Here is a 23,475-nt window from a genome sequence, read left to right on the forward strand (position 1 = left end):
GTTTAGGTAACCTGTCAGGCAGTGAGTCTGCTCCTCCAGGTCCTCACCGTGTTGTTTCAGCAGTACATCCCAGTCAGTGGTGTCAAAGTATATATATATATATATCTTTTTTTTTTAATTATTATTATAAACAAGTTGCTAAGTATAAGTCGCCCCTGTGGATAAACTATGTAAAAACCTTACTCATACTCATACTCAGAAAAATAAGTCCTAAAATGTCCCCTCATCATGGCCCCGCTCGGCGGTGACGCTTGTTGCTCCATCTGTATTCTAAGCCCTCTTTGGTTTTTGTGCTGCAGGTATGACACCATCACAAACACCTGGGAGACGGTGTCTCCTCTCCCAAAGCCGGTCCACTCCGCAGCAGCTACGGTGTGCGGAGGGAAGATCTACGTGTTCGGGGGAGTGAACGAGGCTGGGCGCTCGGCGGGGGTCCTGCAGTCCTACGAACCTCAGAGCAACAGCTGGAGCTTCATCGAGTCCCCCATGATAGGTGAGCGACCACAACAGATCCACTCTCCTTTCTAACACTTTGTTATGCACTAAAGTTGAAACAAACTTTTCTGATATTCACCCAAAAAGAAAATAAAAAAATCCCTTCCTAGTCCATGGTTCTGTAACCTGAAGCTCCGGATTCAGGCGGACGGCATATTTTACATTTCTGTTCCCCTCTCCATCATTTCCTTCTGTTTTTCTCATGATTTCTCCTCTTCTGGCGTTATCGCCTCTCCGAATAATGAAAAGACCATTTCACTGACATGATTGCCAAGCCAGGCCCCTGCTCCTGACTTGTTATTGTCCAAACCTTGGACCCGTTTTCCTCTTTTGAGACCTGTAAAAGATAGAGAAGTGAAAGGAAAGCTGCTAAAGCTTTAAAGGAAAGACTCAAAAACTCTTTCAGATGTTTTTTTTTCCAGAGCACGTATCACAACGCTGGCAGTTTTTATTTTATTTTACAGTTCAGTGTCAGGGAAAGTGCCTCGCACTGATGGTTTTTATTGATTTGTTCAGATTTTGTGAGCCTTTTTACTTTTCATTTTACTTTTTTGTTTTTTTATATTCAGACCAGAAAATAAAAGTCAGTTACACTTCTTTGAATTGAAAGCTCACCCTGCAAAATTCTTTAAGATCCAAGAACAGTTTGACATTTTTTAGAGACATTTTACATTTTACAAAGCTTATAGACAAGTTTGTCATGACTTATATGATTGGAGTTGGTCTTTACCAGACAAAAAATGTGATGTTGAAGCTGATAGCTGAAAACAGCCAGCCATACTTTTTTTTGGATCATTGTAACAGGATACACTATCTCATTATTTCGAGAAAACAGATATTGTTGAAACTCTACTTTTTCAACCTAAGGGGCTTTAATTCTAATGTCTTCCTTACCTGTGGAAGCCAAAAACAGCCTACCCTACTTTGTTTTGGATCATTTTCCCATGATAACAAAATCCACCATCTCATTATCACAAGAAAAGAAATATTATTAACACTCTATTTTTTTTTTTTTTTTTACTTAAAGGGACTTTTAATTCTTGTGTCTTCCTAAACTACGAAGGCCAAAAACATCTGACCCTACTTTTTCTTGTTGGATCATTTACTCTTGATAATGAGATCCACTGTCTCACTATCACTAGAAAACAAATGTTGTTGAAACTCTATTTTTTTAAATTAAAGGGACTTTTATTCTAATATCTTCCTTACCTACGGAGGCAGAAAACGGCCTGCCCTACTGTATTTTATTCATTTTGTCATGATAACAAGATCCACTGTCTCATTATCACGGGAAAACAAATATCGTTAAAACTCTAGTTTTTCAACTTAAAGAGACTTTTAATTGTAATCTCTTTTTAACATATGGAAGCCAAAAAAGGCCTTCACTACTTTATTATTTTTGTAATCGTTTTATCGTGATAATGAGATTCACTATCTCATTATCCCGAGAAAACGAATTGATAACGAGATAATAAAAAATATACTGTAGTGACCCTCTCTTCTTTTCCTGCACCGAGACATGGACTTTACACGTTTGAAGTTGCTTTATTTTGTGGTTACAACAATAACAGCAGAAGAAAACCTCCACAAAAGTTGTTTTCAGTCTGCTTTTTGATTTATTAGTGGATCTTCGCTCCTCAAACGTCTTAATTCTTTCTCATTAACCTTTATTTCCCTAAAAACCCCAACAAGCGTCTCTGTGGTCACTGAGCTCCAGACTTTACAGTATCTGTTCTTCATTATCTCATTATCAATTCATTTTCTTGGGATAACGAGATTGTGGATTGTGGAAAACAAGTTTTTTTTTTAAAGTAGGATTGACCGTTTTTGGCTTCCGTCGATAAGTAAGTCTCTAGAATTAAACGTTGAAAAACTAGAGTTTCATCCAAACTTTTGATTTGATTCAGCCAAAGAACTTTTTCTCTAAAACTTTCCCTACATTTACCGTAAGACAAAAGATTGATTATGTAACCTGGGTGTTGAGGTGAGAAATGTCATGAATAGAAACACATAAACACAGCAGAGCTCATATCAGCCCAGAGGCGATGCACGCCGAGCATGAATATGGAAAGAGGCGCCGGGTTACTTCTCTGGCAGGCGTGTGAGAGCAGCTGCAGACAGACAGGTGGATCTCTCCAGGTGACAATGAACCTGCATCCGACAGCCAACGAGCCCGCGGATAATGGACAGGTGCTTTCTGGGAAACCGGGCCAGTGAGGACTCCGCCTCCTTCCACTGCTCTTTATTTATCGTCGTAGTATCACATGGTGAACTGAAAATGGGTTTCACAGAACCCTCAAATATTACTTACGTCAAAAATAGTCACCGGTCTGTTAGGACCCACGGCGTCTTTGTTTTATCCGCCCGTGTGGATCCGGAGCGCCACAGAGCGCGCTCACCGCCGCTAAGCTACTTATGAAGTCTTAATGCTCCATTCTTAACAGGTCAGCTCCCGCAAATTACTAAAATGCCAAGGTTTTAAGATACCGCCTCTGAAATTCGGCCTCCAACTCAACCCAGCGGCGCTGGAGTGAGTCTGTTTGTGGCGCTTTCTCCACAGAAAGATGACATTTAAAAAATTCAGGACGCATCAAGGCCTTTAGAAGGTCACTGGAGCTCCAGTTTATAGAAAGAGGCCCTTTTGCTCGTCCTTGATAAAATGGACTTGAAAATGCTGCTGAATGATTCAAATCTCCTCTTTGATATGGTTCTGGGTTTTCAAGAACTCCACTTCTGCAAATCTACGTCGGTTTGAGCAGCACTTCTCAATCTGTTGGAAATTATTTGGGGAATTCGGTCTAAAAATCTTTTACATGCAGGTTGTCTTTTTTTTTTTACAAATATTCATGATATCAGTATCAGGTTGTGACAAAAAAAAACGTTTAAAAAGTGACTTTTTTAATGTTTAAAATAATCAAAGCAGCAGAAATCAATTAATTAAATAATTTTGACCTTAACTTCTAAAAACGGTTGTTCCTCCAAGTCATACAGAGTTAAAGATTCCCTCTTGTTCATTGTCACACGATAGGAATCATCCGTGGTTTCCTTTCAGCACCCCCATCTGACAGGCAGGCCCCCATCGACCGCCGCACCCACGTTACTCTATCGGGAAATTGAGCGCTCAACAATTACTCCCGCAAATGACGTAGCACGCCGGGCGCGGTCCCTGGCGGCAGTGGCGCTGCTGAAGGAAAACAAAGGGAAAGGCCGAGAGCAGAGGCAGAAAAAGGTGGACTGTTTCCATGGCGACCTAATTGGACATGTCCCCATCACGTTAAATGAGAGCGCGTCATTCTCTTTCAGGCTCATCATTTCAAAAGCTGCTCTTAGAAAAAGGAGAGCGTGTGTTTTTGCGCCGCTCCAATTACCGTGTCGTAATCGTATCTAAGCGTCTGGCGGCGAGGACCGCGGCGTCTTTGTCCTCTTCAACAACAGCACTGCATCTGCACTGACCGCACAGTTCCAGGTCCATGACAACCAGCGCTTATCAGAGAATCTGGCCTGGTTCTGATGGCGTGGAGGTTTCACGGCATCAGATATGATGCGGGGAGCAGACAAAGAGGCGTTTGTTCAGACAGAACTCAGCAGCTCCGTGTGTTTTTCATTTTGTAGGGTGTCGTGACCTCCGCCGGAGGGGTCCCAGGCTTTGGCAACTTGCTTGTTTTATGAGAGCGCGAGAGTCCGCATTGACCGGTGTTGCCCTGCAGGCACAGCTGCATTTCTATCACTCGTTTCTTTTTTGCTTTTTTTTTATGAACCTTCTTGCTCATCTTCCTCTTGGATCATATTTTGTTGGTGTGTCATCATAGCATCTATAGGCGTCCAGATTATCTAAGAAAAAAAAAAAAAAAAAAAAGGAGCTCCTTCAAACTTGAAGGCCAGCAGATGAAATCCCAACATGAGCGAGACTCACCTGCCTCGATTCCCACCTGAGATCCAGCGGGCCACGATGGAGACGGGCAGCAGGTCAAAAAAAAATAGAAGTTTTCCCTTTGAGAGCATCCCGTTATTATTCTGCTCCAGGCGCCAAATGGTGAGAAATGAGTGTTGTGTGTCTGTGTTTGCCGTGTCTGCTGGCAAACACACATGTGCTTAGAAAGACTGACAGCTGGGTATCATTGAGATGAAGAAGGAAAAGAGGAAAATAAACAGAATGTGAGGAGGACCAATCAGTGACAACTTGTTTCTGGAGGGTAGAAATTGAAGCTGACGCCTCGGATTGTCGTGCCGACAGTTTAGATTGTGTGGAAATGTTGGCAGCACTTTTTTATGTTTATTGTGTGAATGTTTAGTGAGCATTCACACTACAGTGATTCTCCTGCTGCTTTCTGTACGTTTTTCGGCACGTAAAAACTCAAATCATTTAAGCAATCTTAGTATCAAAACGTTCAGCTCGTTCAGGACTTTACTGTTTGTATTTTTAGTATTTATAAACTTTATAGTTTCTGAAATATTGAGCAAAATATGCCTCACAGGAAATGAATGAGAAAGTCTTATTTCAAAATTTTAAGTAGATTAGAAAAGTTGCATTACCTGTGATAATGTTAGTGTGAATGCTTTTTGCTGAAAGTAGTTGTTGAAAATGCTGAAGCTTTTTGCTGAAAATGGTAACGCAATTTACTTTAATTGCTAAAGGGATTTGCGGAAAATGCAAAAACTGTTTGCGAAATTATCTAAAAGACTGGAAATTTTGTTTAAGAACTACGAAGGAGTGCTGGAGTTGACCTAAATTTCTGAAAAATTTGTTGTAAAATTGCTTGAAATTACCTGATAGATGCCCAGTTTACAAAAATATTTAGGTTGTTGCTGAAATACGAGCTAAACTCGGAATATTTTAGCAACATGCTAACGTTTTGGGCTAATACTTTTTAGGCTAATTTTAAGTTTAACCTTTAACCTAACGTTTATGACCATTTCGTTTACTGAAGAATTTTAGACTATTTTGGAGCTTAGCTAGTATTTAATAAATGAGCTAGCTTTTGTGGCTAATTTGGCATCTATTGGGGTTATTATGCTAATTCAGAGTTTAGCTTCCCTTTTGGCGATAGGCTAACGTTTATGACTAATTTAGTTTACTATTTTGAAGCTTAGCTAGTATTTAATAAATGAGATAGCTTTTTTGGCTAATTTCGTATCCCCTGGGGTTTTTAGGCTAGTTTAGAATTTAGCTTCTGTTTTAGCAACATGCTAACGTTTTTGACTAGTTTAGTTCACTGAGGAACTTTATGTAATTTTGGAGTTTAGCTAGTATTTGAGCAGCATACTAAAGCTTTTTAAAAAAAATTGGCATAGTTCAGAGGTTTTTAAGGAATTTTACAGCAAAGTTTCAGAAATTTAGGTCAACTTCTGCGCTCTTTCACAGTTCTTTAACAACATTTACAGTCTTTTAGCAAATTTTGTAAAAAGCTTTTGCATTTTCAGCAAATCCCTTCAGCAAATAAAGTAAATTTTGTCACCATTTTCAGCAAAAAGCTTCAGCATCTTGAACAACTACTTTCAGCAGAATGCATTCACACTAGAATTATCACTGGTAATGCAACTTTTCTAGTTTTATTTTAAACAGGAAATCTACCCGTTTGACACTTTAGAACGGATTTAACGTTCTGATTGCTTATCGTGATGACTCTTCTGTATTACATCCCCAAATACACCGATGAACTAATCTGACCTCTCTGAGCCCTCCGTGTTCTGTCACTGCAAACGGATTTGATTCGTTCCCGTCTCGTCAATCTAAACCCAATTTTTCGCCATGGCAGCGTTGTTGAAATCTGAAACCCTTCGCTGTAACGTTGGCGTCGCCGTCGTCAGATGGGCAGCATCAGTACAGACGTCTCTGTATCTGTCTAATAACTGGGCCTGCACTCAGCTTTCACCTCACCCCGAAGATCTGAAAGATCTCTCAGAAGAACGTCCTCCTGAGAGGCTTCTCTCCTCGTGAAGTTCAGAGCTCGCTTTGCTCTACATGCATCTGTTCCATTTTTCAGCTCATGGGCTGTCACCTTAAATGATGACGCAGAACCTGGAGGATGCAAATGTGCGCCTTCCCTTTCTTTGGCTTTCAGATGCTCCTTTAGCCGATCGTCTGTCTCCATCTAAACCTCCAACCTCAGCATCCCTGTTCCTGCATCTCCCAGGATCGGTTCTTCTGATGGATTCATTCATCAAAGAAAACCTCAACATCTTTGTTGTTAAAGCTACGTTCATACGGATAATTTAGCAATTCAACGTTTTATTAGAGTAACTTCCGGTTGAATACAAACATAAACCAACGCATTCTCGTCATATATGGACTTATGGTTCTGCTCCCTCCACACCACTTTTTGACTTTGGGGTGTCGTCGTTTTTTGACGTGCTGTCTGTTCCAATTAAATCAGCGTCCCCAACCTCTGGGCCCCAAACTGGTACGGGTCCGGCCGCCATTTGGGCTACAGACGCTAATCAGGGGTCCCCAACCCTCGGGACACGGACCGGACTGGTACCCTAACCCCAACCTGGTACCGCGTCTGCATCCGTTGTTGCATCCAGTACCATGTCCTGAAGGTTGGGTACTCGAGATTTAATGGGAATCTGGTTACAGTCAACATGTCACCCAAAAACCACATTAAACTCATCATTAGGCGGAAGTGGAGTTTGTGTATCTATACTAGAAGATTCCAAACCAGAACCCTTAACTTTACCCTTAACTTTACCCTTAACTTTACCCTTACCCGGTTTCTGTGTTTTTCTGGGGGAAGAGCATGAACTTTATTCAAACTTCGGTCAAGGACTTTTTCTAATGATGCTCTGGCGCCACCTTGGGGCCAATTTCTTTTTCTGCGGCCAGGTCTTCTTGCAAAAAACACGAATTAGGGACACCCAAAATGTTAAAAATGTCCTATATGATGAGTTGGGAGTGAGAATTTATAGAGATAAACACTCAAAACACTAAAATGTCACAATCCCTGCTAAATGTGTGAACACCACAGGCTAACCGTGCTAAACGCAGGTTCTTAGACCTGCATCACAGACCCGGTGTGAACGTGTCTTCAGAGTCTCTAAACAAATACTCCGTCTGTTGTTCTCTTCCTGAGAATCAAACCTCACAGATGCTCATTTCTGAGCTCAGCCGTGCTTCCACTTCTCATAACTTCATCACCAGACCTCTGCCTGTAATGTTATGTAACGCTGCTACAAGGTTAGCAGTATAATACAATCAGATTGTTGTTCATGGTCAAAGTCGAGTAGGATGTTCATTTTTCTCACTGAATCTGGTGACATTTTGCCAGAAATGCTTGTCAGTCGTCTCCTAGTTTGTTCTGATTCATTGGATGAGTGGTTTGTTGACGGTCCCCACCTGTGTGTCACATGCTGGAGGCGGAGCCTATTTAACAACTGCAGGTGTTAATCATTTTCTGCGTCACTATAATTACTTTATTCGATTAGTTTAGATCAGGAGTCACCAACCTTGTTGAACCTGAGGGCTACTTCGTGGGTACTGAGTCATACGGAGGGCTACCATCACCAATAACAAATTTAGCGTAGTTATAGTCAGTTATACATTATTAATAATGAATAACGATACTTCTCTAGGTAAAGACACTGACTCCTCACCATAATTATCAACAATGACAACAGATATGAATATTCAGCACTTAAATAATCTCAATAATTGTTACATTTTAATATGATTACTTACATTTCATGTGAAAATGTACCATTTTCACTGTGTTGTACCATGTTTATCGACTATGTAATGATGAAGAAAAATCAACGTACACATTTTTAAACAAATCTTGTCACATTTTGAATTTTTAACAGAATTAATGATCTTCGAACTGGAGTAGGTCAGAGGTCAGCTAAGAATATTTAGTTAATAATAATAATAATAATAGTTTATGTAACCTAATCATATTTTTAAGACATTTTAATTTTTAAATCTATGTAAGCCTGATAAAAAAATAGCAAGAGAATAAATGTTAATTTTAGATGCAGCTCACAAGTGAGTTGTGTTATTTTCAGAAGAGACCTGCGGGCACCTTGTGGTGTCCTTGAGGGCTACCTGGCCCCGTGGGCACCACGTTGGTGACCCCTGGTTTAGAGTTTTCTTGTATTTGTAGTTCTAAAAATAAATTATTTTGGAGAAAAATATCTCGAAAAAGACTACTAATAACTTAAAAAAACACTAAATGTTTTTTCATGCCATACTATTCCATATAAATCTGTTAATAGTGTTAAAAGAAACATTAAATATCATTAATTGTCGTTTAAATCGTTAAAAAAAACTAAAAAATATCTGCAATAGGAGAAATACAATAGGAGAAATACAAAATTACAGATGTTTTAGGGCTATAAACTCCTCGCCACACACTTTATAGACTTTTCTCAGACAGACATGAACGTTTTTACATTTCTCTCTCTTGTTTAAATTCTTAAGGTTCAGGTCCAATAGTATATGATGAAAACGAAGCTCTGATTGCGATCAAAGATTTGACAAACGAAATCATTCTGTATGACACAGCAGAGAATGATTGACAACAACAGCCAATCAGGACGTAGAACACAATGCACTATTAAAAAAAAAATGGGTAAAACTACAAAAGTTGAACCATGACATAGTTAGAAATACTGTAAATTTAATTAACGCTATTTGCCCCTAGTGGTTTCTAGCGGTACTGCACTGATTTTTAGCTGGTTTTCTAAAGGGCTTCAATTTGGAAATCCTAAGGTTAACCCTCTAAAGCTAAAGAAATTGACATATTTTTTTAGAATGTTTCTTAAATCCTCCCTTAAGAATCTTTGCATTAATTTTTTAATTCACATTTATCAATTTTTTTATGTTGAGTGATTTTTTCAATTTTTGCTCATGTTAGCTTAAGACGTAAAAATATTGATGAGTGTTCACCCATACATTTTTAATAAAACGTTTATCTCTATTATAAACACATAATTATCAACACATCTTTACAAAATAAATAATAATAATACAAGAGTAACTCTCACCCTAAAGGTTTGAAAACTAGCAAAACTTTTCCCGCCAAAAGCGTTCATGGGAGCAGCCATTTTGAAATGAGCAGGAAAAGCTCTTGTACTGCCCCTAGTGGATTGATGAGGAAATACAGGGCAGAAAACATGAACCAAATTATATTAAATTGTTTTTTAAGGAAAGTTTGGCGCATGCTAATGAGATAGGGGTCTCAGAAATGATTATACGAATGATTATGTAATTTATCGTATGAATGGAACTTTGTGGAAAAAAAAAGGAGATCCAATATGAGAGGAAAATGGACGTCGTAGAGGCATGGGTTGACCAAGGCCACTGTGCAGGGGCAGTGTACTGAGCATGTGCAAAACCCATCACACTAGTGGATTTCTTAATGCGACTGCAGTGCAGTAATCGTAGAGGCAGCGGCGGTGCCTCCGACCTCATGGCCGACCTGTTAATTAAAAACGTCAGACTCCTCTCAGCCGCCGGGGCAAAGTGCAGGAAGAGGAGTTAAACTTAGCTCCTCCTGCCTGCCGCCTGACGAACGACCATGACGAGCATCTCGACACTGCCTCACCTGCCATCAGAAGACGTAAACGGGCTCAACTTTTCCCCGCACTCGCAGCAGCTTTTTTAAACTCAGTTTTGTTTCCCATCATCTGCGAGTCTCCTCAGGTGTGCTCATACAAAAGCCCCAGAATCCATTATTCCACCTGTTCATTCATGTATTGCCAGCTTTTCCTTTTTCTGTATAAATCTACGAAAGTGCCAAGCGGCTTAATGCAATTGTGAATTATTGGGACTCTGGTAACTGTTTTATATCGCTTCCAAGCCCAAACAGATTTTGAAGTGGAACCCAATAAAGCCGCAGTGATTTATGAACTGAGCTTTTTCTTTTTTCCTTTTTCTCAGGCGTAGGTATCCATTCCCTCCTTTCTTTCAAAGCAATCTGGAGACGGGCGTATCTGCAAAGTGATAAGGAGAATGTTGATGATGATTGTTTTTTTTCATTCAGTAGAAAAGAAGAACATATTGATGCCATTAAAGTGAAAGAATGTGTTTTCTCTTTTTTTCTTTCCCTCCTCATATCTTTAGATAACAAATATGCCCCTGCAGTGAGTCTAAACGGTTTTATATTCATCCTGGGAGGAGCCTACGCTCGAGCTACCACTATCTATGACCCCGACAAAGGCAACATCAAGGCTGGCCCCAACATGAATCACTCACGGCAGTTCTGCAGGTAAGAGATAATTAATGTAGCAGCACCGAATGTTGGCAGAAAAGTCCTCAAAAAGCTTCTTCTAAAGCTCCCGTTGCAAGTATGTCTTCAAAAAAAAAACCTGCTTTTTATAAAATTCAAGCTCATTAGTAGTCCGTCAGTCTTTGTGTGGTAGAGCGCCGTGAAGCTAAAGTTTGGCCATTTCATTAAAACTAACAAAATCCAGTAAAAGTTTGTTGATAAACCACTTTTAATACAGCGGAAGTGTACTTTACTGGGTTAAAACTTAAATTAAAGCTGTGAGTTGCGTTGTATGGTTGTCAGCCGCTACCCTCCCCCACTCTCCCTTTTGCCCCACCCCCCCCAGTTAGATGAGTTACAAGACAAATTCATGACAAACCGATTTTTTCAAAATGGCGGCTTTACTGTTAGTTTATCTCCATAGCAACCATTTTATTTTTTGGTTGCCTGGATGTTACGAACAGATCAGTGTAATTTTTAAAACAATCTGCAAAAGTAAATTTTTGGTTTTCCTTAGCAACGGAGGTTTTTTGTTAACCACGCCCACATTCCTAATATTTTGATATAATATGTCATATCATTTCGTTCAGATTGAGCCAGGGATTCTGCTATTACATTTTTCAATATTACGGTAAAAATTTGTCGAGCAACAGGGAAACACCACTTTTGTTAGGCCGCTCTGCTAACGTTATTGAAAATTTACAATCTTTTTTAACGTGTTATTGCTAATAATAATTTTTTCTTATTTTTCAAGTTTTAAACTGACCAAGCAGGTGACTCAATAAAAGTAGGTCAAATGTTCAAAAAGTTTGATTGACGGTTTTTGTACTAACCTTTGTAAACATGATCATAGAAGAGAAAAGTTGCGTTATTCTGCCTGGTAGTAATCCTGTGAATCTAGCTTTCATATATTGGAATAGAGCGGCAAAAGAACTTTTCGCGTCTAGCCTCTTCCAACTGTGTGTGGCGGACAAGAGCTAGTAAACACTAAAAATGATAAAAATAAAAATACCATCATCGACTGAATGGGCTAGCGTGTTCTTGAATATGCATCACGTGACTGGTGTAAACGTACCTTTAGGGGTGTGGACTTCCAAAGAGCTCACTCCTGATTGGTGAGAGACTCGGACCAACTCGGACCAATCACTGCTTTCAGACGACACCTGGCTCCAACATGGCGGTGTCCATGTCATGAAAAAAACGTGACTGAATTGATTCGGTTGACGTCACACTTACTCAGTCCAGTTCTCATAAAAAGTCAATGGACTTTAGGAATTACTAAAGCCTCATTTCCACTGAGTGGTGGGGATCAGGGGCGGGGCTACTCAGCTCAGCTCCAAAAGCCACGCCCCCTCAGAGAAGATTTTAGAAACAGGCTTCAGATCAACAAGAAAAATGGCTTTTTAAGTAATTGAGGTTGTGGGATTTTGGTTAAAAATGTAATAATCAGAATTAAAACAATAATAGGAATGTTTTTTTTTAAATAAAAATAAATGTCATGGGGAAACTTTAATAAAAGTGTCTAAAACAAATAGTTCACCTGTTATCATTTGTCATAAATAAAACACCCAGAATCACTGAAAATGGATCATGTCTTCCCCTGTCTGTTTGCGACAGTAGAATATTCCAGTCAGTAAGTGAGCAGAGAATTCTTAGATTTGGAAGTTTTTGCCCAACTTAACATTTTAGACTCCAAATTTTCAGGTAAAAAGTGTTCCGGATTAGTTCAGCTACTGTTAGCGGTTTGGTGAGGAAGGTGAAGCACCTGCCATCATAAGACGTATAGTGTACTAATAATTAAGTAAATGTCTCCACAACTTAAATATATATTTTACCCTAAAATATTTCACATTTATCCTCAAAATAGCTGTATTTTGCATATTTCCTGTTCAATTTCAATGTGAGCTTGTAGGTCCGCCTCCCTGCAGTTTTTAAATGATTTCAGTTTTAAATGTTTATTTAAACACTTTGATTCCTGATATTGATTCTGTGGACCAATGACAAAGATATTCAACATTTAGATACGGATTAAAAAAAATACATTTGATTTTTCGGCAGGAGACGCCAAACGGATAAATCCGCCATTATATAAGAAGTTACCAAAAGCCAACTTTGAGTGGATCAAACCACTCAGATAGACGTGACGCAACTAAAAAATGTAAGAAATCCGAGTCCAGATTTAATCAAGTGAGAATCTAGTTTGAATCATTACAAATCTGTTTGCTTCATTTCTTCTTTGTTGAGACGTCGCCTCACTCGGGGGGTTGTTGTTGTTGATGTTGTTGTCTCCAAAACACAAATCCACGTCTGCTCCTTTCATTTGTGGCCACATAGCGGCCGTTGAAGGAGGTAAATGAAAACGAGCAGCAGTGGGATCACGCTCCGATCTCCCAGTCAGCTCCAGCGACTGAGGTGTGCCGTTTCCTCCGTAATGAACTCCCATTTCATGCTGGATTTTAATTTCAGTTTTCAGACAACAACAAAAATAAATAAATAAATAGAAAAGTAGGAGCATGCATGAAATACATTTGGGAGGCAATTACAGACGGCGATCTGATGTGCAGAACGCGGCGCATAAATCATGTTGTCAGAGTTATTGATAAGCTGCAGCGGCTCACGCCGGGCAGCTGTTCTGCTACATTTAACTAAGTCTGACACGAGAGAGGAGGAGAACGCTCAGGAACGTCCACGGATCTGGAGGCTGGCAGGTCATTGTGCAGGAGATCCGGCCGCACCTGCCCTCCTGTTATCGGAAGGAGCCGCCTCCAGGCTTTTTGCCCTCTCCACTTTGGATCAGCTGGCTCTTTTTCTCCTCCGAGTAGAACCGGGCTTTATGTAATAATCTTTCCGAGTCCCCACAGTGTTGTGAGTGTGTGTGCGAGCGCGCACCTTATGTAAATGCAGATCGTTCCAAAGCCCAACAGGAGTACAAAGCTCTAATCAGCTTATAGCCCAAGTTTTAATCCTTTCTGCACACAAACTCCTGCTTCTGTTTCATATCAAACGTGCATATTTGTACAGATATTTGCTTTTTCATTAGCTTTCCTCCAGAAAGAACGTACACGTTTACCTCCGCCTCGTTAGGGAGCGGCGAACGACGTCGGAACGGCGGCGTCACGCAGCCGCAGCCTCCAGCGCCGCGCTGTTTGCAGAAGCTTTGTGTGGCTCTGCTGGTAGGTTGTGATCAACAAGACGGATTTCTGCTGGAAGTCCTGGCTGTCGAACAATTAAACACTTTTAAAAAAATGGGGTTGTCTGTGACAAAGCTGTTTGTCTGATGGAGGACTCCTGTCAAGCATGAACATCTGAAGGGTGAAATGTGGAGCCTTTTCTACTGAAATTAATAGAAAGATGGATTTCTGTTGTTTTCTACGGAGCTCTGGATGTGGCAGAATAAAAACTGTTCCCTCAAATTGATAGCTTGTAGACAGAGTGGTATTTTGTGGGCAGAAATTAGCATTTTGTGCATGAAAATTTACATTACATGAGGACAAATTAGCATCTTATGCACACAAATTATTTTATGCAACTTGAGTAAACAAATTTGTATTTTGCCCACATGAATAAGCACTTGTGGACGCAAATTTGCATCTTACTTAGTGTTGTTGTGTGCACAAATTAAGTTATTTTGTGTGCATGAATTAGCATTTTGTACACACAGAATAACATGTTGCGCACACAAGTTAGCATTTTACACACAAGTTAGCATTTTACACACAAGTTAGCATTTTACACACAAATTAGCATTTTACAAAAAAATTAGCATCTAGCGCACAATAATTAGCATGTTTCGAACACAAGTTAGCATTTTGCACACATGATTTAGCTTTTTGTACACATCAATTAGTGTTTGCACACAAATTAGCATTTTACGCAAACAAGTTAGCATGTTATGGACAAGTTAGCATTTTTTTGTGCACAAAAGTATGCATTATGCACACACACAAATGAGCATTTTTGTGCCTATAAGTTAATATTTTGCACACATAATTAGTATTGAGCACACACAAATTAGCATTTTGGGCAAACAAGTTAGCATATTGCCCAAATTGATTATTGTGTGTGCATGAATTAGTATTTTGTGGCTACGAAATACTACTTCATGGCCACAAATTATTAATTTGAAGGAACAATTTGTCTTTGAAAGTCATGTCCAGAGCTCCGTAGTAATAAAGCAAAGTTCGGGTATTTATACACAAGAAGGCTGAAATGAATATTGTTCCCGCCAGACGGAGCTCAGGTGTTAATCAGGACCGACTTAAGGGTCATGTGATGCTATAAACAAATCAGAATCCTCTTGTTTCTGTTGAGTTTTACACTCACTAAGAGGTGATGTTTTTTGTGGTTGCAGCGCCGTCGTCCTGGACGGGAAGATCTACGCCACAGGCGGCATCGTCAGCAGCGAAGGCCCCGCCCTGGGCAACATGGAGACGTTTGACCCCTGCAGCAACTCTTGGACGCTCCTGCAGTCGCTGCCCTGTCCGCTCTTCAGACACGGCTGCGTGGTCATTAAGAAGTACATCCAGAGCGGCTGAGGCGGCCGGACCGCGCCGATGCCAAACGCCGGCTGAGCTCCAGCTGTGGATCAGGAGCTCAGCCGCCACCCCCCCCTCAAATAAAAGCCTGAGCAGAATGTACTCATGTTCAGCCAACGCCAGGCGGCGATGCCTAAACTCCAGCACTGTATGGTTGTAGTTCATCCGTTCATCCAGCAGGGGCACTCTTAGTAATTTTGAAGAATCATCAGATTGTTTCGTCTTGAACCAGAGCCATAGCGGATCCACAGCTAGCTAAAAAGTCTGTAGCTTCCATAGATGTGGGTCTTTTTTTTCTTTTCATCCCTGATGTTCTCCGCTCTCCTGCAGGAATTCCTAAGGTGAGGATTTATGAGGTAATGTCAGAACCAGGTTTTGAACCGTGTGACCCGTACGTTGGAAAAACCTGCCAGATCTGGGTCAGATAGGGTTTAAAGAGAAAAAACATTCGGGGAGAAGGAATCCCGCCGTCCTCTGAAGCACAATATTCATTTGTTGTCATGGTGATCATCTGTTTCTGTTTTCTACAACCATTGTGACCCACCAGCGATGGGTTATTCTGTAAATACAGGAAGGAAATATGTATATTTTAAATCAATTCTGTATAAATGTTTTTAGAAAAAAAGAAACCCTGATAGACTGGATTAAAAAAACAAAAATGTCTGTAAATCTACAGTTATTGAACCCTAATAGATATACCAGAACATGAACGGACTGTCGACTTTTTTTGTACATTAAAATCTACTGAATTTCCACAGAAAACACGTGTACTTATGAAGTTTGCACCTTTATTCAAGTATATCACAGCAGTTTATTCAGAAATACAGTAAATTCCAAATATAACTTACACTAAAGTAACATTGCAATACACAAAATAAAAAAGACTGGAACACAAAAGGAGAACAAACCTTTTTCCCTCCGAACGTTCTGGATTAAATCCTCAACTACCAGACAAAAACTGGCTGTTAGTCCAAACTGGCTACAATTTAGAATAAAAAAACGGGAGATCACAATGTGTGACATTAACTATCCACAATTTATGTCCAGGTGTGTTTTTAAATCTTTTTGGCAAACAAAACAAAACAATGAAAGCAAGTCTGGTCCTGTTTGTCTTTTTCCAGTTCATCTGTAACCACTCAATGAAGGAAAATAAAAAGGCAGAAGGGGGCGTGTTGTTCCTGGTAAACCTGAGAGACCTGTAAACCCCTCCCCCCACTGTCGAACACGCCACCTGCTACACAAACGCTACACAACAAAACGGACGTTTAAGAATTTCCAATTTTATAACAAAAAAAGCATTTTAGATGGAAATCATTTGCAATAAATAAAAATGAGATGAGCAGAAAAATAGAAAAGAGGCGACAGGTGAACTACAGACACACCTGGCTCAACACATAACAATCTGCCGTGGTCGCACTGATCTGGTACCTGCGGATGTCACAACAGTATTTAAAAATAAAAAAGGGGGAAAACAAATCAGAAATACTGTTTTTGTACCCAGTAAACAAAATAAATTACGCTGAGGTAGCATTGGTTTCTTCCTCTCTGCAGTAGTCCAAGTGCTAACCTGTGGTTGCCGGTTTGCATACGGTTTGATCACCTGGAGCTGTGGGGGGAAGGCAGAGGTGAGCTTAAGGTCGACCCCAGAGTGCTTCTTTTAAAGAGAGAAGAGCGGGAAAACGTTTGGCCACAGGTGAGAACCGACTGGTCAGGTGTGGAGAAAGGAAACACAAAGAGCAAAGATGAGCACTGCCTAGAATGGCCTTGATCGGATTCACCAACAGTCAATTCAGCGTAAAAAAAAAAAAAACAGGAAACATTTCAGCACCGTTAGGGAGCGGGATGGCACCAAACCCTTTTCTTTTTGTTGTTTGCATATGAAGCCCCGCCCCCGACTGCTCCACCACATGCAACAAATGTAACATTTGAAGAACCTTGTCTTGAACCCTCCCCCGAATAACTCGAACCCTCCCCCGAATAACTCAAACACTCCCCCGAATCCTCAAACCCTACCCCGAATCCTCCCCCGAATCCGGCTAAATGGTGAGGTTTGCTTTTCAAAAATAAGGCACACACTAGGCAGTGCAAACGACAGACGGGGAACGTTCGGTTCTGCCGCCGTGGTGAATGGTGCTGCCGTGCTAACCTCCTGTGCTAGCTTGAAACCAGACAGAAGCGGCGCAGTGTGATAACCGGAGGGCTCGACCACGTCTGCTGGTGGAGGTCTGCTGAGCTGCCTGCTGTGCACGTGAGTGGGTCACCTGATCCGACGGCGAGTGGAGTAGCACCTCGTGGTTGTGGCGATGGGGGCGGCGGCGGTTTGGTTGTGTAGGGTGGATCTGGCCAGGTTCCTGAGTCGTTAGCACCATAGAAAGTCTCCACCCTGCTTCTCCGAGCGCCAGCAGGGCGGGTGAGTGTTTGTAGTGTGACGGGCCGGACTCGGAGCGGCCCCGCCGTGTGGGTCCCCGGCGGTTCGGCGTCTCCCGTCTCACAGGAATGTATGAAAATGCTGGGTTTTCTCCTCCATCTCCTGCACAACAAAAACAAGCACATGTCAACATAATCTCCAAACGTGTGCGCCGAGCGTCTGTGCGCCGCCGCCGCGGCTTAAATATTACTTGGAAATTTCCCACAGCAAACAGCTTTCACCGTGATAAATGATGTAAAGCCAAGCAAAGCTGTGCTAAAGTACGGCGGGCAATTTTTCTCAGCATGAAAACAGCAGAATTTGACTGAATCTGAGCAGCATCAGAGAAAGAGATGGATGATAGACTGCAGCAGACCATGATTAATGCCTTGAAGATGTTTGACTGCCAGCGTTTCCTCATCTGAATGGCTGATCGGGGTCCCTGACACCCCCTGCATGATAGCAATTTCTGCAAAAGTTAAAAACTATCAACTTTGGTAAAAAGCAATTTTACACTTCTAAGCAGAGGAAGCTGTTGGTGATAAAGCGTGGTGTTACACAGGATTATGGGGCAACACCGGCGATAAAAACGTCTTCTAGAGAGGCTATTCAAGTTAGATTGACCCGAAACAAACAAATTAGGAAACTTTTACAAACTCTGAATAATAATATTTTTGAAGCCCTGATAAAAATAAACGTTCAATCGTCAACCATAAGCCAGTATGAGGCACACAGGTGACCAATCTTAAGGTCGTAGACCCATAGAGTGTAAAGACAGGCTGTATGTAGTCAACACTTGGACAACATGTAAGGATGAAATAGGTGAAATGCAGGAGATTTTCTTTCTTTCAGCTTGTTGATTTTAGCCAAAAACTACATAATTATGACTAAAAGAATGCTGTTGATGACTTCATGACCCCAAAACTTGCAGCATACATCTGGGTCAAACCTCTGTACGTCACTAAGGCTCCGTTTTCTGAATAAAACCGTTTCTGAAAGGCTGTTCAGCTGACAGCAGCCGGAGCAGAAAGTGTTGCTGGCACGTGTGATGTTTACATTTGCAAATGTCACAACACATCGTACATCAGGCGGTGGGTTTTCCTGGAGACCGCTCGGGCTGACGGGGCGACAGAAGGCCTGGGGCCGCCCCGACTGAAGCCGAGACGCTCCTCTGACTTTCAGCAGTTCATCTGCTGAAAGGTCAGCTCCTCTGAAGGCCGAGACGAGCCGCTCCCGGGGGAGGAGACAAACGCTCCATTTCATGTCAGACCCTAATACCCACAATGCAACATCAGAGATGACTTCTGCTTGTTTTAGCAAAAAAGTGACTCCGCCATCTGACCCGACCCATCACCGCGCCGCACCACCTGGACGGCCGTCATTTCGTCTCCGCTCCGCCATGCGACGCGGCAGCAGATGGGGCGCAGCTACGTGGTCATTCTGCCATGTAAAGCTGTCTGAAGGATTTACAGGGAAACTAGAAGAGTGGTGAAGGCTGAAGTCACCCGCGCCAAAGACTTTCAGGTTACTCAACACTAAATAAATCACATTCTAGCCCATCAAACAAGCTCCAAACACAAAATATAACTTTCAGAAAGCCCAACTCCATCTTTGTCAGTTTTGTCGATGGAAAAAACCTAAACCTCCTCCCTTTCAGTGATTTTTTTTTTTTTTTTTTGAGGTCCACGTCTATTTCCTGTTCCCGTCAGGATCTCGTCTTGCCTCAGAGTACACAGACGTCTTTATTCCCAGCAGAGAGATCCGTCTCCTCAGATATGAGACGCGCTCCTCTTTTTCACGGTGAAACCATTCAAACAGCCGTATAACAAGTTCTCCGGCAGGAAATTCAAATATAAAAAAAAAAAACTCCCCTCCCCCGCCAGAATAAGATAAACACACCTGCCTTTTGCGCCGCAGTAAATAACAAATTTTGCTTTCATAACTGCTTTTGTGGAAGTTTCAACCTCTTTTGGTGAGAAAACAAAACACTTTGCCAACAGTGTGACAACATTAGAGTCAGAGAACTGTTATTAAAAAAGCCCGGCTGCTTGTTAAAGAACCAGAATGTCTAAAAACGTCAAAAAGCAGATAAATATTCAGCAGTGAGTGATGGTTTTCAGTTGTCTATTACTACATTTAATATCTCTGATGAAAAAACTCCATTGTTAACACTGATTTTTTTCTCTTTCTGTCCCTTAAATTGATGCAGCCGGCCCGACTACTGATTGTTTTAGTGATTTTATTCTGACATTTTGACAGATTTCTTGCAAAAAGTCTGGCATGTTTGTGATTGGAAAAGAGAATAAACATGGTTTTTAATCGAGATTTGATAGGAAAGGTGCAGGTGGAGGAGATGTTTGACCTTCAAAGAATCAACTAGTCATCTAGTGTGGATAGTTTTTTCAAATTTAAGAATTTCTGCACAGGAAACACAGCTTGTAAAGCAAATAAAGGTGTCTCCTCTTTATTCTTCCCTCAGTATTATTAGTTTAATTAAAAAGTTCGGTGTGATCATTAAACATTTTTTCCGTTTCATTGATATTCTGATTCTAAAGGAAGTTTTATTTTAAAAAATTGGATACTTTGGCCCCGCCCATTTTATCAGTTGCTTAACTTATCTGAGCTTTTTCTAGCTCCCGGTTTTCAGACCCAATGTGATTTGAATCAAAGAATACTCAGAACTGTCCTTCACTATGAGAAAAAGAAGATGTTAAAAATACAAAAAAGACGATTTTCCTCAGAGTGGGTATTTAAAGTTCAGACAAGCACCAGATTTGTTAGCAAAAATCTGTCACATTTCAATGTTTCCTACACAAAATCTAAAGCACAAATATAATTTAAAGCAGCTACAAGGATGAAACTTTAACCTAAAACTTTAAGGGAAGCTGAGAGCTAAAAATAATTTTAAAAATCAGACAGTTCAGCCTCGTACAGGCCGAAAATATTGTCTGACATTAAAGCGCTCAATGGCCCGAAAAAGGTTGTAGAGGCCCGCTGCTCTAGAGTCTGAGTGTCATGATGATGTTTTATTGATCACAGGATCCCCACAGATGTGTGTCTCTGACCTCCAGTAGCCGGGTCTTGTCGTATTCCCTGCGGTGCCGGTAGATGCACTGGCTCAGTAGAGAGTACAGCCTCTCCAGCTGCTCCACGCTGAAGCCCTCGCTCTTCTTCACCACCGTGTCCAGCAGAGCCTGCGAGAAACGCCACAAAACAACATTTTAACGTCCACTGCAGAAAAGTTTAAAGAAAAAAGCTACAGAACAAAAGAGCAAGCATTGGGTGATGTTATTACGCTTTGCCTTCAAACCAACATTGATTCTTTTAGGTTCAGTCGCACAAAGGTGGAGATTCTGTAGGACTATCGTCATGTGTTTGATCAACCAAACTGGATCTAATGAACTTCAATGATCATGTACTGAAATCTGGAGACAGAAACAGGTTTAAAACCGAGTGAGGAACATCCGAACTTTTACAAATCAAGGTTGTAGAGCAATAAGACCAAAGACTTTTCCATCAGCAAGGTCTCTACTGGACAAAGATTTCAAAGCAGACGCCAGGTTCCAGAAATAAAAGCTCTTTTGAAGAAAAAAGGTTGAGGACTGTAGAGGGAATGGCCAGGAAACTAGAGACAAATATATTCATCTACTGTCCTGAGAAATCTGGACAGAAATGTCTTCATGGAGAAGATGACCCAAAAAGCCAAAAGTGGAAACAAGATCAAGTCACTCAAGTCTGCAGGAAAATAGGGACATTTGATAAATTGATGAGTCCAAATTTGAAATATTAGTCTGCAACAGAAGGTAGTTTGTTGGTCAAAGGGCATGTCTGCAGGAAACATGATGGAGGTTCTTTGAGCAATTGGGCGACACCTCCACAAATGGAGATTGGTCTGGACCAACGGAATTGGTCTACCTCTACAAATGGAAATTGGTTCGGACCAATCTCCATTTGTAGAGGTAGACCAACTCGGTCTGGACAAATCTCCAAGTCCACTCAATTTGATTTGGATCGAGTCCTGAACCCAGCGTTCGCTCTGTATTCACACTGCCATCAAGAACTCTTTCCTGTTCCAGAACAAAGCCTGTAAACAAAATCACGTGACAGAAGATCTCTTCTCTCATGGGAATTATGAGGGCGGGGCAAAGCAACAAGAGGTGGAAATAATGGAAGTCGAGACCACCTTGAAAGATGGGTCCGAGAGTAGTTCCTGGTACTGGACCAAGGTTCGCTTGCGTGCGTTTGGACTGAAAATTTGCTCCAGATTAGTGGGGGAAACAAACTCTGGTTCACTTGTGCCTCTTTAGGTATATTGATGTTGGGACTGTCTTGTGGTTCACCTGTACCCCACAAGACAGCGCGCAGAACTTTTTTTTACCAATGATTTTTGTTTTTAACTGGTTTCTGTGAGAGACAGGAAATCCTGTCCATCTTCATCCACATCTGTGATAGCACCTCAATGTAAGGCTTGGATCATCTGGACCCCATAAGATAGTACAAGGGTTAAGTGGACCAAATGTGTCCGGTCTGAATACACCCTAAAGGTCTTCTCAACGTTGAGAATTACTGCAGATATTTACCCATCATACCAACGATTGTCCCTACATGGATTCTTCAGCAGAATGACCTCAAACATTCAGCCAAAGTCATCAAGAAATGTACACAAGAACGAGAGGAACTGGAATTGACGGAATTCTAGACATTCCCAAGTGTGTCTGGGATTATATGGGAAATGATCTAAGGTTAGTTCTCCGAGATGTTTGGAACCAGGTGATTTAGACGTCTTCTTTTGTTCAAATTAAACTTCATCTATGAAGCACCAGTGGAAACACAAAGTACTTCACACAATAAAAGTATTTTCAGCCGTTTACTGCTTTCTGGTGATGAATAATGAACGCTTCCACCTTTGAAGGCCTTCTTCTGTTTACAGCGTTTCTTCACACCTGACCCGACTAGAACTTCTGCACATGAATCCTCTATTAACGCGATGTTTAGACACCCGAAACAAAAAGCCACAAATAGACGTACAGCACATAGAGCCTGGCAAACAAAGCAGCCGAGGTGGATGCTTGGAGATGCTGCGGTTGGAGGTCAGCTGTGTTCAAAAGCAATTAAGATCAGACTGACAGCTAATTAAAGGTAATCATAATTAGAAGCAAGTTTACATTTCACTGCAACTTTAATTAAAACATCGGGAACAGTCGAAGGGCCTTTTCTGTTGACCCGCCCCTCACATGTTTAACCTCATCAAAATGCAGGGGCCGGGACCGCCACAGCTCAGGTAATTATTGGGATAATCAGAGGGACGGGGTGAGCAGTGTTTGGTGTTTGGTAAAAACGCCTGGAAATAACCAGAGAAGTCTTCTTTTCAGTGGATTTTTATCACTGAAATGAGATGTTTGCTATGATGAATCACAAAGTAGGAGTTTCTGGAACCTTTTGTTGCTTTGAATCACAGTTTCCTTTTAGAGTTTATCGATATTGTACTTCAATAAAAAAAAATATGTCCTTTAAACCAGGGGTGTCGAACTCAATCACACAGGGGGCCAAAATCCAAAACACACCTTAAGCCGCGGGCCGAACGGGATAAACATTAATTGAAAATGAAAACTAAAATTTTTAAAACTTTAAAACCGCAGCTTTTGGACATAATTATGAACTACATATGTAGCATTAGCTGTGATAATGCTAGTTTGAAAGCTGAAACTGGCCGCTAAAGATGCTAGTGCTGATAGCTGAAGATGCTGAAGCTGATAGCTAAAAACGCTGAAGCTGATAGCCAGCTAAAATATTAGCTAAATGCCACATTAGCCTAAAAAACTAAAAAAAACTTAGG

At 41.1% G+C, this 23,475-nt stretch overlaps 2 protein-coding genes across 7 annotated transcripts in view; one reads left to right on the forward strand and one right to left on the reverse strand.

Moving 5' to 3' along the window:
• Positions 1–15,994, forward strand: part of LOC112158292 (kelch-like protein 29) — a 326,899-nt gene extending 310,905 nt beyond the window's left edge. For all 6 annotated transcript variants that reach the window (XM_036210446.1, XM_024291568.2, XM_024291569.2 and 3 more), the window contains 3 exons: positions 300–493; positions 10,553–10,697; positions 15,049–15,994. In XM_036210446.1, the coding sequence (XP_036066339.1) occupies positions 300–493; positions 10,553–10,697; positions 15,049–15,232 (523 nt within the window). In that variant the 3' untranslated portion in view covers positions 15,233–15,994. The remainder of the gene's footprint in view (positions 1–299; positions 494–10,552; positions 10,698–15,048) is intronic.
• A 9-nt stretch (positions 15,995–16,003) lies between these two features.
• The window catches only part of atad2b (ATPase family AAA domain containing 2B), a 62,680-nt gene continuing 55,208 nt past the window's right edge, over positions 16,004–23,475 (reverse strand). Inside the window, exons 27-28 of the mRNA XM_024291567.2 lie at positions 20,705–20,833; positions 16,004–17,762 (exon numbers count right to left, since the gene is read on the reverse strand). Of these exons, the coding sequence (XP_024147335.1) occupies positions 17,721–17,762; positions 20,705–20,833 (171 nt within the window). The 3' untranslated portion in view covers positions 16,004–17,720. The remainder of the gene's footprint in view (positions 17,763–20,704; positions 20,834–23,475) is intronic.

The sequence above is a fragment of the Oryzias melastigma genome, linkage group LG24 (assembly GCF_002922805.2).
Source record: "Oryzias melastigma strain HK-1 linkage group LG24, ASM292280v2, whole genome shotgun sequence".
Lineage (NCBI taxonomy): Eukaryota > Metazoa > Chordata > Actinopteri > Beloniformes > Adrianichthyidae > Oryzias > Oryzias melastigma.